This window comes from Loa loa (genome assembly GCF_000183805.2).
Source record: "Loa loa unplaced genomic scaffold supercont3.31, whole genome shotgun sequence".
Taxonomy (NCBI): Eukaryota; Metazoa; Nematoda; class Chromadorea; order Rhabditida; family Onchocercidae; genus Loa; species Loa loa.
In genome coordinates, this window is record NW_018108211.1 from 1 (window position 1) to 13,386 (window position 13,386).

Below are 13,386 nucleotides of genomic sequence, written 5' to 3' on the forward strand. Positions count from 1 at the left end.
GCGAATACTGCATTACCTCCATTTTTGCTGGTAGTATTTAAGAATTTTCGCACATTATCAGATCTCTTTGTGACGAGTTTCTTGGGCTTTTTTTTCAAAGTTTTTGCTATAAAAACATTAACTTTAGCTCCGTTTATTTTACTTTATTGAATAGATGCTACTCAAAATATTTTAGATATATTTTTAATTGCTGAAGTTTTGTGGTGCTTGCCATATTCTGATGCATCTAATATAAGTTTAGGATTATTTGGCGGAGCTGGTGTAGGAAAAACTGTGCTGATTATGGAACTGATCAATAATGTCGCCAAAGCGCACGGTGGTTATTCAGTGTTTGCGGGTGTTGGTGAACGCACTCGAGAGGGTAACGATTTGTATCACGAAATGATTGAAGGTGGGGTCATCGATTTGAAAGGCAAAAATTCGAAGGTTAGTCTGTTTTTTACGGTTATTTTTTTGTATCATGCGATATGGTTTCCAGTGATAAAGACAATCTCAGTAATCAATAGATAAAAAAGTTTAAAAAACCAAGTTATTTGGTTTGTTAAAAAAAGTTGTTGAATTCAAAGTAAGATTTAAAGCTGCAACCTCCTTTTAAGGAAAAATTTTTCGCAAAATGTTTCACTTAGACCCAGTTTCTCGAAACGCCATGACAAAGTTGACGTTTGAAGTTCTGAATTGAATTATAAGGAAGTTTAAAGTTTTGTTGCTTATACGATGCAGCTCAAGAAACTGTCCACTATTTATGTTTTTCAGTCACTATTACTTTTCAAATTTAGGTCATTGTTCTTACTGCTATGGTGTTAGTACTGAGCTATTTTAATATTTCATATTGCTTCTGATACATCCTAGAAAGTTAATCTTTGCCTTTTTTTTCGTACATGTCAGTTTTATAAATTTGAATGGAGGATGTATAAAAACAGGTATTCATCGGCTGCCGTTGTTGATTTCTTTGGGAGTCGTTTCAGAAGAATACATGGATCTGATCGCAATTAAAAACAGGAAACAATATTTAATAACTCATTTGTAAATATTTTTCAAGGTATCTCTTGTATATGGCCAAATGAATGAACCACCTGGAGCAAGAGCACGAGTTTGTTTAACTGGTCTGACAGTTGCTGAATATTTCCGTGACCAAGAAGGACAAGATGTATTGCTTTTCATCGATAATATTTTCCGATTTACGCAAGCTGGTTCCGAAGTTTCAGCGTTGCTTGGGCGAATTCCATCCGCTGTGGGTTATCAGCCAACTTTAGCAACGGATATGGGTGGCATGCAGGAGCGAATCACTACAACCAAAAAGGTTTATTCACTTTTTTGCTGGCAAGTTTTGAGTAGTAGTACAGACTGCTGGTAATGGTTCGGATAGTATGTTAGAAGCTGCAAAATTTTTGAAAATTAGCTTCAGTTTAATTTAACTAAAATTTTTCAATATTTGTGGTATGATATTTAACATTATCAGCTTGAAATATGCGCAGTTTTACTTTCGGGCTTTTTTAGTATCTTTAAGGGCTTGGTTGATATACAGATAATATGGTTGATAAGCTAGAAATTAGTCCCGACTTTTTTTAGGGTTCAATTACATCAGTGCAAGCTATTTATGTACCTGCTGATGATTTAACAGATCCGGCCCCAGCAACCACATTTGCTCACTTAGATGCTACAACTGTCTTATCCCGAGGTATTGCTGAACTAGCCATTTATCCTGCCGTAGACCCGCTCGATTCAACATCTCGCATCATGGATCCTAATATTGTTGGGCAAAAACATTATGATATTGCTCGTGGTGTACAAAAGATTTTACAGGCAACTTTCTTCACTTTTCTTAATTCTAAACCATCTAATTTGTAGGGTACTTCGTAAATCATCTGTTAAGCTCCTAATATTGATTATTATTTTTACTGACGACAATTCAAATATTTAAAACCTCAATTTTAATTTCATTTTGTCGAAATATAGTTTAAAGAGATACGGAAGATTTTTGTAAGATACGAAAGTTTTTGGCATCTATGGACAATGGACAAAACACTCAGTACTGTTTCTAAAAAACAGTGGATTAAGACGCCATAAGCAGTAGAGTTTTCATAATAAATTTCAGAAATATTTATATGATTGATTTATGTTTTCCTGGATAAGATTTGGTTTATTACATAAGAGTTCTGAAATATGTCACTTATCACGCAGGATTACAAATCGTTGCAAGATATTATCGCCATTCTTGGCATGGATGAACTGTCAGAAGAGGATAAGCTGGTGGTATCGAGAGCTCGGAAAATTCAGAAATTTTTGTCGCAGCCATTCCAGGTTGCTGAAGTATTCACCGGACACAAAGGAAAATTTGTGACTCTCGAAGAGACGATCAAGGGATTTGAACTTATTTTAAAAGGTAGGACTTCTGCGGTTATTTGAAATAATTATCTCGTTCAGAAAGTGATTAGTCATTACCTGATGATTTTATTTTTGCTTTTGGCTTCTGAAATCAGTTTTGCAAGCCATTCTGTTTCAGTAATCGATTAATTTTGAAGGATTTTTCGGGTTATGATACCCGTATATGTTAAAGGGATATATGGAGACCTAACCAATGGAAAATACAGTTAACCTTAAATTTACTTGTTCTTAACTGAAGTGATTGGGATAAATTCTACCATAATAATTTGATTCTCAGTGCTTGCTTCTCGATTTTACTGAGTTAGTGGCGCTAGCGGAATACATTGATTCCAGACTTTCCTTGAAATATTCTCCATTAAGGATCTGAATGTCTTTCAACCATATTTTGTGCACTGTTTACTTTGGTGTTATCAGAGATTTTCTATGGTGCTACTTCATGCTCACTAATTTCTAATCCGTCTCTTCTCGACCAACTGATCTCTTATGCGCGTGTTTCTGAGTAACTGATTTGGTTTTTGAGCAGTTACTGCTGTCGCAATGATTCAATAGGGCGGATACTACTTTATAGTTATGACGTTTGCATTACGGCTCACGTAATTAGTCTTATTTATGTAACGTGATTGAAAGAAAATTTTATTCCATTCCAGGTGAGATGGATCATTTGCCGGAAGTGGCATTTTATATGCAAGGTGGGATCGATGATGTAGTCGTAAAAGCTGAAGAACTGGCTAAGCAGAATATATGAAGTGCCAATGATTACACTGGATATTACCTGGTACTGAGTAACTAATAGTGGATTTTCGTCATCTGAACTTCAACAAATTTCGTTTGTGTTGTAAAAGCTTGTGCTATTATTGTAAGCTTTAGGAAATATTACAGAGTATTTTACTGTTATATATACTAGCCGAACCTTTTTTTTGTTGCATAATGATTCGTGTACACAGTGCCTCACTTCTGTGATATTTAACAGCTGTTTCGGTGCACTAGCCTATTGATTTCATAAGGGAATCAGAATTTGTCATTTTTTCGAATCATTTTAAGAAATAAATCAAGCACTAGAATTGCATGTTTAGTTTCGACTCCGAAGTGTCTCCATTTTATGCATGTTTGAAAAGTGTCGGCTCTGCTGTAGAGTAAAATTGTTAGAACCAATTTTTCTCCTTTTTCGAATTAATTCTAATCAGTTTATCTGACTAAAAGTATTACAAGCACACACTGTGATTGAGTTCTTTTATTTGTCTTTTCAGAATGATAGAAGAGGGAGGAACGAAAATAGGTTTATAGCGCATCAGTTTACTTTTTTCTATGAAAAAGGTCCATGTCCCACTTAATTCATCATGAGATGTATTGAAAAATCTCTTATCGATTTCTCAGAAGATGCAGGTGTCTGACAATAAGCAATTTGCTTACAACCGTTAAGGAACATTAAGTGAAGGTTTTTCACCTGCTACTCGTGTTATGGTCTCATTTTGAGGTTAATCCATGTCTACTGCAGATGAATGAAGATTTCCTGTTGGTGATATTCTATTTCTAGGCCTAAATTACACCACATATGAGCAAAGATTTGTATTTCTCTAAAAATTTTGTGGTTCGTTCCGGTGTTCCATGGCTTTACAACTTTGAACTTCTGATCGCCATGAACAACCTTGGGGTATAAATCTCGAATCCCATAAAATGATTTAAACCAACGAGATGAAATTTTATGATGGTAGCATCCATTATAAAGTTGTCAATTGTACTGATTCACGAAAAGTTACCCTATGATCTCACCGTATATCAGATGGCGATAATTTCACTTGGGGCGAAGATTGTGATCCTGTAATGTTAGTATAATTTTTAGTGGTGATTGGTGCAGTCAAAGTTGAAGAGAAGGAATCAGAAGGAAGGGCCTTGTAATCAGCACTGTGCGTTGAGCCGCAGCGAAATCGCAGTTGCTCCGATGTGTCAGGAAGATGAGCAAGTGGCGCAAGCATCCGATATAGAAATTTCAGCCTTAGTTGGGTGGTTGGCAACGAATAGTGATGGTATACACGACACGGATATTGTTGAGTATTGTTCGAGACTGGGTGCTAGAAACTACAATTTCATAAATTATCCAGTTGGTGGTATGAAACGGTCGTCATGGCGTCCTGAAAAGTTGGTGCTTTTAATGCGTATATTTTGCAACTTTAGAGGATACGGGAATGAAAGCTCAGTGTTTACCAAATAATTTACTGACAACACTAAACCATAGGAAACCTAACAAATAACATATTATCTGAAACAGCATCAATTTATCTGAATCTTCAGTTAATTTAGATTAGCTATCATGATGATTTGTGTTATTTAACCTAGTTTAGTAGAATTAGCTTCAACTTTTGTTTGGGGAATTTTTATACTGATGTTGTAATAAATAAAGCAGTGAATAATACTGGAAAGTGGAATTATTTGGAGATTTAGGTGGTTGTCTTCCTCCGGCTTATAGTCTCTCAAAATTTGATAACTGCTGACAGGGGGTAGTAATTTAGATAATGGTATTTGAAATTTATTTGCAAAATGAAGAGTGGAATATAGCGTGATATTTTTTTAGAGACGGCGCTCCACCTCCAATAGATCTTCCGGATTTGCAACTCGATGTTAAATTATGGGGGACATATGTTATAGGACGGATATCGGACTGGATAGATTGCGATGCGAACGAAACTTGGTTGGCAGATTTATCATGCGTTGAAATTGAAAAGGTTGGTGAAAAATCCGTTGGTTTTAATTTTCTTTTTTGCATTTGTTCGAATAATTGATTTTTTAATAGTAGTTCCTTTAATAAAACGCTCTGGCGAATAACGAAAAAAGATAAAGCTTTTAATATTTTGATATATACATCATGCTGAATCAATCTAAGTTAACATTCAAAGCATAATCATTTATTAAGATTTAATGATCCCATTCCAGTGAGGCCATCAGTTTTCATTTCCTCGTTGTCGTTAGAAGCACGCAGCTGAAGTGATTTGTATTAGTTCTTTTTTTCTAGTGTTGAAAAATTATCGTATGCAAATTGATTCTCAGAGGACATGATTTTTAGGCCTGCTAAAATGTAAAGCCATTTTTAAAAAATCTGGATGTACAACATATAGAACTCAACATCATTATTATATGTAGTCTTGTTTTAATCGAAAGCAAATTAATGGATTTTTTTAGCAGATGTCTTTTTGAAACAGCTGCAGCAATAAAAACCATTCATGTTTCGAGCAGAATTATTAACTCTAACGTTTACAATTGCAATTCATTCAGTTATTTGTTTAAGGAACTTAATTATATGACTTACATGCCATTGCATGTATTAACGTTGGAACTAAAACATCGTGATTCACCAAAATTGGCAGAAATATTAACAAAGTGGATGTGGACGCGGAATATGACTTACAGGTCGTAATTAATGCTCAAATCCATTTTCTTATATTTGAGATCATTCACTCTTGCAGATTGAAGTAGTTTTAGTTGTCGAAATTACATCTTTTTCAATACCTCATTTACTAAAAAAAGTAATAGTTTTCTGAGATAGGCTATGTCCGGCTTAACTGATAATGAAGTATGCATGTTATAGATGTAGCAAATGTTTTATTATCCCGCTGTGATACTATTAACACACACTCCCGCAGAGAAAATATGGAAAAAAGAATCTTCCTTCTGTAGAATAAAATGGTTAAATGATTAAAAATGGTTTCAAGTGACACCATAACAAATTGATTTGAATGTAATGATTAACATTGTAGTGTTTGGGTATTTATGCCAACTGATGAAAATCTTCTTCCTGTCGTGGACTGTGGACAAGATACTCGTGATATTTGGAGAATATGGGCTGATTTCCGGAGTCTCTGCACGAATTATCCGATGCAGAAGTTAGCTGTTGGATTAAGATTATGTCCTAATCTAGCCGATGAATTCCTGGAACCACGGCTGTATAAGCGCTGGCACGCTGAGCCGCTATGCTCATTTTGTATTGAAACATCCATTTTCACATCTAGTGGACAGTACGGCAAATGTACGCTGTCACCGTATGCTTTCCTCTGTTCTGTTTCAATTTTCATTTTTATTTTTCTGTGGTCTTTTCTTCTTTTTTGAATGATTTGAGTGCTTATATATAAAATTCGTATGTAGGTTCATAAATAGATGGAGAGAAGATTCTATTTAGATGAGATGCCAAGTTATAGATCGCTCTTCCTATATCTTTCTAGTATGAACGGTGGCTTCTCGAAGCGTTTACTGTATTGTTAGATTTCAGGGACATAACCCGAAAACTTCATCATGTTATTGCCATGCAATTCGCTTTTTTAAAATATCGTTAGAACAAAGGGATAGCTTTTATCATTTTTGTAGATTGGATGAAAATTCTGAAAAAAGGAACCTTGATATTTGCAGAGCACATTACCGTTTATTAATGGACTTATTCGTGTCAGTGGTGCAGCGACCGCTAATACACTGCAGTACCTCTGAACAAGTTGATGAGCATCTTCGACTGCAGTACGTAAATATGATCAAACAACTGATACAGGAAAAAGCAATTCAGTCAAAAGAGGCTGCCCTTGCTGGCAATGACGATAATGTTTTATTTGAATATCTTGGACATCGAGAGTATATCGATACTTTACAGGTATATGTTGGATTCTTTCCTTTCATAATAGTTTACATCACTTGAAATATGTTTAAGATTTAAATGGAAAATTGGTGAATCTGCACGGAGTAGTTTTATTCCAAGATTGAGAAAGGATGTCGGAATGGTAAAACTGGATTTTCTTTCAGATGCCTCTGCAACCATTAGCGGAAAATCTTGATTCGGGTACTTACGCAATTTTTGAAGAGGATTCGGTGAAATATGATATATATCGTGAAGCGATATGTTATGCTGTTGAGGATCTCGTTAAAATAATTAGTGAGGAGCGAAACATCGTTGTGTATCTTTTAGGAGCAGGGCGAGGGCCCCTGGTAAGCTTTACATTCATTTAAGAGTGAATAGTAAACTTACATTCTTTCTTTTTAAAGAACATTAGGGAATAAATTGTTATCAAATGATTGGTTTCGTTGCGAGCTTATTTTTATAGAGAGTTATGCAGTCGTACCAGCGCATGAGATACTTTACGTTGAATGACGTATACTCCCATACTTTTATTTGATATTTGTGTCGTCTTTCTGGTTAAATAACAATTATTCATAGATGCAAATGATAATTGAAGCTGAAGAATTATTCAATGCAAAAAGTTGTAATCGCCGCGAATTGCTGAGGCTTGAACTCTATTCAATGGAGAAAAATGCACATGCCGTCGTTACTTTGCAATTTAGAAACAAACACCAGTTGGTCCTTGTTTTGCAAAAATGAAGCATGCGATTATTGTTGCTTTTGCACATTTACCGCTCATAATTAGGGTCTTCTGTATTCCCTCGTTTTTCTCCCGAAAAATTTTTTTCTTTTTCGGTTGATGCTCATCCGACAATTTCGTAAATCATTTACAATTAACCCAAATAAATCTCTTTGTTGCTTTTTTCAAGAAAGCGTGATAAATTTGGAACTTTTCAATTAGACTAACTTATTTTATGTCATTCGGAATTCTGAGAAATGCCATTTCCTTCAGTCAATATTGATATCTTATCGGTTATATATACTAACAGATTTCCAGCTGGAAGAATCGAGTACGAATTATTGAGGGCGATATGCGAAAGTTGAGTGAAAAAGTCAGAGCTGGTCAATTGCCATCTCCAGATTTAGTTGTTTCGGAATTGCTGGGATCTTTTGGTGATAATGAACTGTCTCCTGAATGTCTCGATAGTATTACGGATATTTTGCGCCCAACTACTATCAGTATTCCTCAACAGTATACCAGTTACATCGGTGAGGTTTTGTTTACACTGTCCTGAAGTCCTAATAACTGGCTTTATCAAGTTACCTGAGGAGTATCAGTATTTTTTCCATTCTTATTTATTTCAATTTTATCATCTCTTTTCTGGAATTATTGATTTGTGGATTGAATGGAACTGCTTGTTGAAAATTGCTTACTGACGAATATAATGTGGAGGGATCGATGTAAATTATATTTGGTATTAATAACTTCAGTCGCTAAATCATCAAACATCTTTAGCGAATTCCTGTGAATTGGATAGCACTAACTATTTAGGCCCTGATGGTCAGAATAATGGTACTTTGCATGCATTAACTAAGCAGTATTAATACCTTTTTGGTATTTATACATAACTAAGTTTTTTTCATGTTTAAATTCTTTTTTTTCAATTGCTTTTCAGCTCCCATTCAGTCGGTTCGTTTACATCAAAAAGTACTGTGCTGTTCAGGTGTTACAAAATATTTTGAGCGTGGTTTTCCTGGCCGTGGACGATTGGAACCCATTAAATTACAAGATGGCACTTACGCATTACCGTACGTCTATTCATAATTGATTATTTTAGCGAATGATTGTGTTTGGCTAAAGCGAAATGTAATACTGAGAGGTGTTTTAGTAGAAAGAGAATATGAACTGTACCTGTTCCTTGTTCTAGATCTTAGAATGTTATTTGTACAGTACTGAAGGAGGAATTTCTTTCTCTTATTTGATCAGCGCGATTTCTGATAGTTCAACTGTTAATTTCTACCCATCAATGTGAATTTTGAGACGGCGTTTTGAATGAAATGTAGTCATAACATAATCTCTACGTAAGATTGCCAAATAAAGATTGATTTAAGATTGATTCTCAATTTCTTTTCTATCAGTAGTGCATTGTAGGATTACAATGTAGTTTAAAATAATAACTGATAAAAGTTCATTTGCTGCTTCACATATTTTTCTTCTTGGTAAGAAACTGGTACCAAATTTGTGAATAGAGCAAGAAGTTGTGGGCGATGACTACAGCAGAAAGTTTAGGAACTAGAAAGAAATTAAGTGAAGGTATATCTAGTTGGAAGATAAAGTCGGCACGACTCCTATATTGATTAAAAAATGGTATTTATCTTCAACTGCTTTTTTCAGTGAATGCCCGGAAGCTTCGCAATTCGATGAAATATATGTAGTTTGCATGCGTTCTGTTTGTGAGCTTGCAAAGCCCAAAGCTGTTTTCAATTTCGAGCATCCAAATTTTGAACGAAAATCAAATGCCCGGAGTGCATGCATTCAATTCGCAGTTGATATGCAGTCGGAGGTTAAATGTTTTATAATCATTAATTGCGAAATTCTTTTTTAAATAACCAGTAGTTTTAAATACATAAATTTCCTGAAACTGCTATTTTTCATCCGTTAATGCGCTTCTTTTATTAATATATTAGGAGTATTTCAGCCTTAGTTACTTGTACTCGTAACAGTAAATATGAACTGTTATTTTCTACCCGTCAATGTGAATTTTGGGACGGCGTTTTGAATGAAAAATGCAGTCATAACATAATCTCCACAGCCAATTTATAAAACGACGTTATTCATGCCTGATACTTTATATTTCTACGTAAGATTGCCAAGTAGTTACGTCCCGCATTCGAAATGCTCTTACGATCATATGTTAGTCGTGTGATATTGGAAGCATACTGTATTATAAAGCTGATAGTTTAAGTGATTTTATGGTCAAAAGTGATACTCAAAATGGCGATATATTTTCATTACAGTGATCTTTTTCAGTTAATGGGATTCGCAGGCTACTTTACTGCACGACTTTATAGAAATTGCCAGTTGAGCATTGTTCCACAGACGCACACAAAAGGTTTAGTCAGTTGGTTCCCAGCTCTTATACCACTTCGAAATCTTTATCGCTTACAGAAGGGTACTGAAGTAAGTTTCTATTTGACTTTTAGCTGAATTGTAACTTAAAGGTACCAAAAATAATCTTCCCTATTGGATAGTTTGTGTATTACTTTCCAGAAAAATGATTAGGAAAAACAATTTTCACACATCATACAAACATATATATTTAATGTATTTAATGGATGAATTATTTTAGGTCATCTTTCATGTTGAACGGAAAATTGATATGCAAGGTGTTTGGTACGAATGGTTTTGCGAATTCCAGGTGTTTCCTTTCCTGATTATCATTTTTAAATTTCCAAAAACTAAAAAAGTTGTGTTATTTGCATTCATCATTCTCCTAAGCAATAGCGTTTTGTAATCCGCTGTTTATAGGATACCGATGGAAAAGTCAGAACGACACCTTTGCAAAATAAGGATGGTATGAGTTATTTCATGCGCTTATAAGTATCTGATTTATCGACTGATAAATGTGTGCATGTCGGGTGATGTTTCCGCTATTTTGGACGAATTGTCAGTGTTGAATTCTTGTCATATTTCTGTTCAGGCATTTGAGAGTTGTGATTCCATGTTGATGGCTTTTGAAACGTTGAATTGTATCGACTTGTTGTTGTTGCTTTCGTATTTCTTGCTATTTTAAAAAATAAGTTGTTACTGCGGGCGGACCGTAATGTTTTATGAAGAGAGTTGCTTGTTATATAGCTGATCCAAAATTTGATTCTCACAGACATGAATTTTGCTAGCAAATGATTATCAGCTTTGTCCATTGTGCACATGGTTGAGATGGATCTATTATGTTCAAGACAAGTAAAAGGTTTTCTTTGAACTAAAGATTTTAATGCTGCAATTAATTGTTAATTGTTGCTTTGTTCATGTGATCTTTATTGCCTTCCAGCAGGAATGTTTCTTCCTCAGAGGTTTTACAGGTATGCTTCGAAAAAAAGTCACTGTTTTTTGTCCTTCTGTGAAAGTAACACATTGGTTGTCTAATCTATTTTGCTATTGTTTTATGATTTTATTATACTCCACTTTAATCTGTTAAATTGATTCAACAAAGTTCGAAACTATTGTTCTTTTTAAAAATTTGTTTTCAACGTGGAGAATGAATAGTTTTTTTGTTAGCTTTTTTCTTTGGAGAACACAGCGAAGAGAAGGTTTCTGGGAGTTTCCTAAGTACTTATTTAATTGCATATTTTTGACATAAATTTTAGTTGTGTGTGGCTCATTGATATATATATATATATATTTTTTTTTGTGTTGGAAGAAATTATAATGATTTGGAAATAATTTTCAGGCACTAAAGTCTCGAGAGTAGGCGATGTTAAATGAAAGTTTTCACAGCGGATTTAAGTGAGGTGTTACTTGCTGAACACCGTGACGAAGGAGAAACTGATTATTTAGCAAGGGAATTATCACAAATTGTCAAAGTATCATTTCAGTTGCTTAAGTTGAGAGATGAAAGATGTGATTAGGGGAAATGCATATTAAAATTTCAGAAATTTCATTTCCGAATAAAGGAGACTGTTTTGGTGGAAACAGTAAACATTGGATTCTTTTTGTTGTTCCAATTGGCCAGCTCTTTTTCAATTTTTTTCTTAATCGGAAGGGTTGTTCGGTTAGGCCGGGTCTCAGTTTTATTTCTATGCAATGGGTTAATTCGTAGAGCTATTTTATCTGAAATGTATTCTCGTTTTTGTTTGATCAGATGAATGTTTTTTAGGATTTATTAGGTACGCGGTTCTGGATTTCTTATTGGAATTACTACCCGCTTCTAGCAGGTACTTTGTATTACGCTGTCACGTTCTTGTCAGGTAAAGGTTCTTGAATGTGCCATAGTTCTGGATATTATCCTGTGGACTTTGATTCTTTTCGTATTGAGAATCAAATATTGTAGACTTACTGACCTTTTTTTTCAAGTTTGAATAAGTTGTATGTTAGTGCTTAAAAATTATTCCGGAAAATCTTAATCAACTGAGCGTTCTCGATTTTTTGTTGATTTTAATGTTTCATATCATATCGAATTTATAGTGTAGAAGATACCTTTACATCAACTGTTAGAGCCTTTGCTGTAAATGATATCATTTAAAATGGATTTTCGTACAGTTCACGTAATGGACTTTAATGAAAAATGAATCGAATAGTTTGCACTTCTTCAAATTTATAGCAGTGCAAACAGTTGGTGAAGAATATACTGCGCTTTTACCACTGGTATCAGTTCGACAGCATAAAGTACCAGTCTTCACTCGTCGTTTAATTTTTATCCTTTCATTTTCTGTGGCACCATTACTGATTGAAAAAATCCTCGAGAAAATTGAAGGCAGTTTGAAAAATTCATTGACTACCAACGAAACTCTTTTTTTTGATAGGAAGCAAAGAAATCTTCGCAAAACTCTGCTTAACTCTGTTATCTCGATCAGGTCACTTATTTTAAGATCAGTCGTTTATGATTCATTTGTATAAAAAGAAAGTATATCCAGCAAAAGTGTATTAAGCTTTTATATTAAGCAAAATTTCATGTATATAATGAATTGTCTTGATTTTGAGCTTCAAGATAATTTGTAGGAAACAGAATTAGCCAACAATTGTATCATTTCCAGGTGTATTGGTATTCCAGTGTTGCATCGTTTGAATTTAGCATTGTTTTACTTATTTGGAACCTATTATTATATTTCAAAGCGTCTAATCGGTTTGCAATACGTTTCATTTCGAGCACAGTCAAATTATCAGGTGCCTTTCGTAGACCACTGATTCAAATTTATTCACTGAAGAACTGACTTTGTACTACTTGCCATATGAAAAGTAACCATCCACGAAATCAAATTTTTGGAATAAACTGAGGTTAGAAACTTGAAAAATTACTTCGCGCTGTTTAATTTGATGGCAGAAATAAGTGGTGTAATTTCATTCTCATTTTAAAAACTCATTTTCAGAAATGTGGAGCTTTAGAAAAACCGAATCCCTACTGCTAATCGTACTCGAAGTTCAAATACTTGAATATCATGCGGAATTTGTTAAGAAGGTTTTGCAGGCTTTATCGTATTTCCGTTTTTTTGGAGCAATAAACATTGCACAACTTGTTTCAAGTGCAGCAATTTGGATTCGAGACAGACGGAGAAAACAGCGTAGTGAGGAAGCAACTGCTGGATTCAGACAAATATCTGAATCTGGAATATCGGAAGTGGCGGACGAATTGGTAAATTACTTTGCGTATCATTTTTTTTTGTTCTTTTCTTTTTTTGTTTTTTGTTCTTTTCGT

The 13,386-nt window shown here is 34.4% G+C and overlaps 3 protein-coding genes across 3 annotated transcripts in view; all 3 read left to right on the forward strand.

Moving 5' to 3' along the window:
* The first annotated feature begins 238 nt into the window (after positions 1-238).
* Positions 239-3,535, forward strand: LOAG_08048 (ATP synthase F1). The gene is made up of 5 exons (XM_003143580.2): positions 239-426; positions 1,040-1,300; positions 1,570-1,803; positions 2,182-2,383; positions 3,033-3,535. Exons 1-5 carry the CDS (start codon positions 283-285, stop codon positions 3,128-3,130), a joined length of 939 nt encoding a protein of 312 aa, XP_003143628.1. The 5' UTR covers positions 239-282; the 3' UTR covers positions 3,131-3,535.
* A 681-nt stretch (positions 3,536-4,216) lies between these two features.
* LOAG_08049 (Skb1 methyltransferase) lies at positions 4,217-11,228 on the forward strand. The gene is made up of 13 exons (XM_003143581.2): positions 4,217-4,521; positions 4,955-5,105; positions 5,666-5,787; positions 6,135-6,416; positions 6,781-7,012; positions 7,162-7,344; positions 7,574-7,710; positions 8,034-8,245; positions 8,653-8,785; positions 9,372-9,540; positions 10,008-10,157; positions 10,327-10,395; positions 10,506-11,228. Exons 1-13 carry the CDS (start codon positions 4,325-4,327, stop codon positions 10,575-10,577), a joined length of 2,109 nt encoding a protein of 702 aa, XP_003143629.1. The 5' UTR covers positions 4,217-4,324; the 3' UTR covers positions 10,578-11,228.
* Positions 11,229-11,455: 227 nt separating this feature from the next.
* Positions 11,456-13,386, forward strand: part of LOAG_16955 (tryptophanyl-tRNA synthetase) — a gene marked incomplete at its 5' end in the record, with an annotated part of 6,405 nt that continues 4,474 nt past the window's right edge. The window contains 5 exons of the mRNA XM_020449609.1: positions 11,456-11,557; positions 11,851-11,941; positions 12,295-12,547; positions 12,728-12,857; positions 13,159-13,323. Coding sequence (XP_020306819.1) covers positions 11,456-11,557; positions 11,851-11,941; positions 12,295-12,547; positions 12,728-12,857; positions 13,159-13,323 — 741 coding nt within the window. The remainder of the gene's footprint in view (positions 11,558-11,850; positions 11,942-12,294; positions 12,548-12,727; positions 12,858-13,158; positions 13,324-13,386) is intronic.

What these genes read in the sequence shown, in the direction of transcription:
- LOAG_08048 (XM_003143580.2), top strand. Translation starts at nt 283, where the DNA reads ATGGAACTGATCAATAATGTCGCCAAAGCGCACGGTGGTTATTCAGTG. An exon ending in TGAAAGGCAAAAATTCGAAG is followed by an intron (nt 427 to 1,039) that starts GTTAGTCTGTTT and finishes ATATTTTTCAAG; the next exon opens with GTATCTCTTGTATATGGCCA. An exon ending in GTGTACAAAAGATTTTACAG is followed by an intron (nt 1,804 to 2,181) that starts GCAACTTTCTTC and finishes CTTATCACGCAG; the next exon opens with GATTACAAATCGTTGCAAGA.
- LOAG_08049 (XM_003143581.2), top strand. Translation starts at nt 4,325, where the DNA reads ATGTGTCAGGAAGATGAGCAAGTGGCGCAAGCATCCGATATAGAAATT. An exon ending in ACGCGGAATATGACTTACAG is followed by an intron (nt 5,788 to 6,134) that starts GTCGTAATTAAT and finishes TTAACATTGTAG; the next exon opens with TGTTTGGGTATTTATGCCAA. An exon ending in GAGCAGGGCGAGGGCCCCTG is followed by an intron (nt 7,345 to 7,573) that starts GTAAGCTTTACA and finishes AATTATTCATAG; the next exon opens with ATGCAAATGATAATTGAAGC.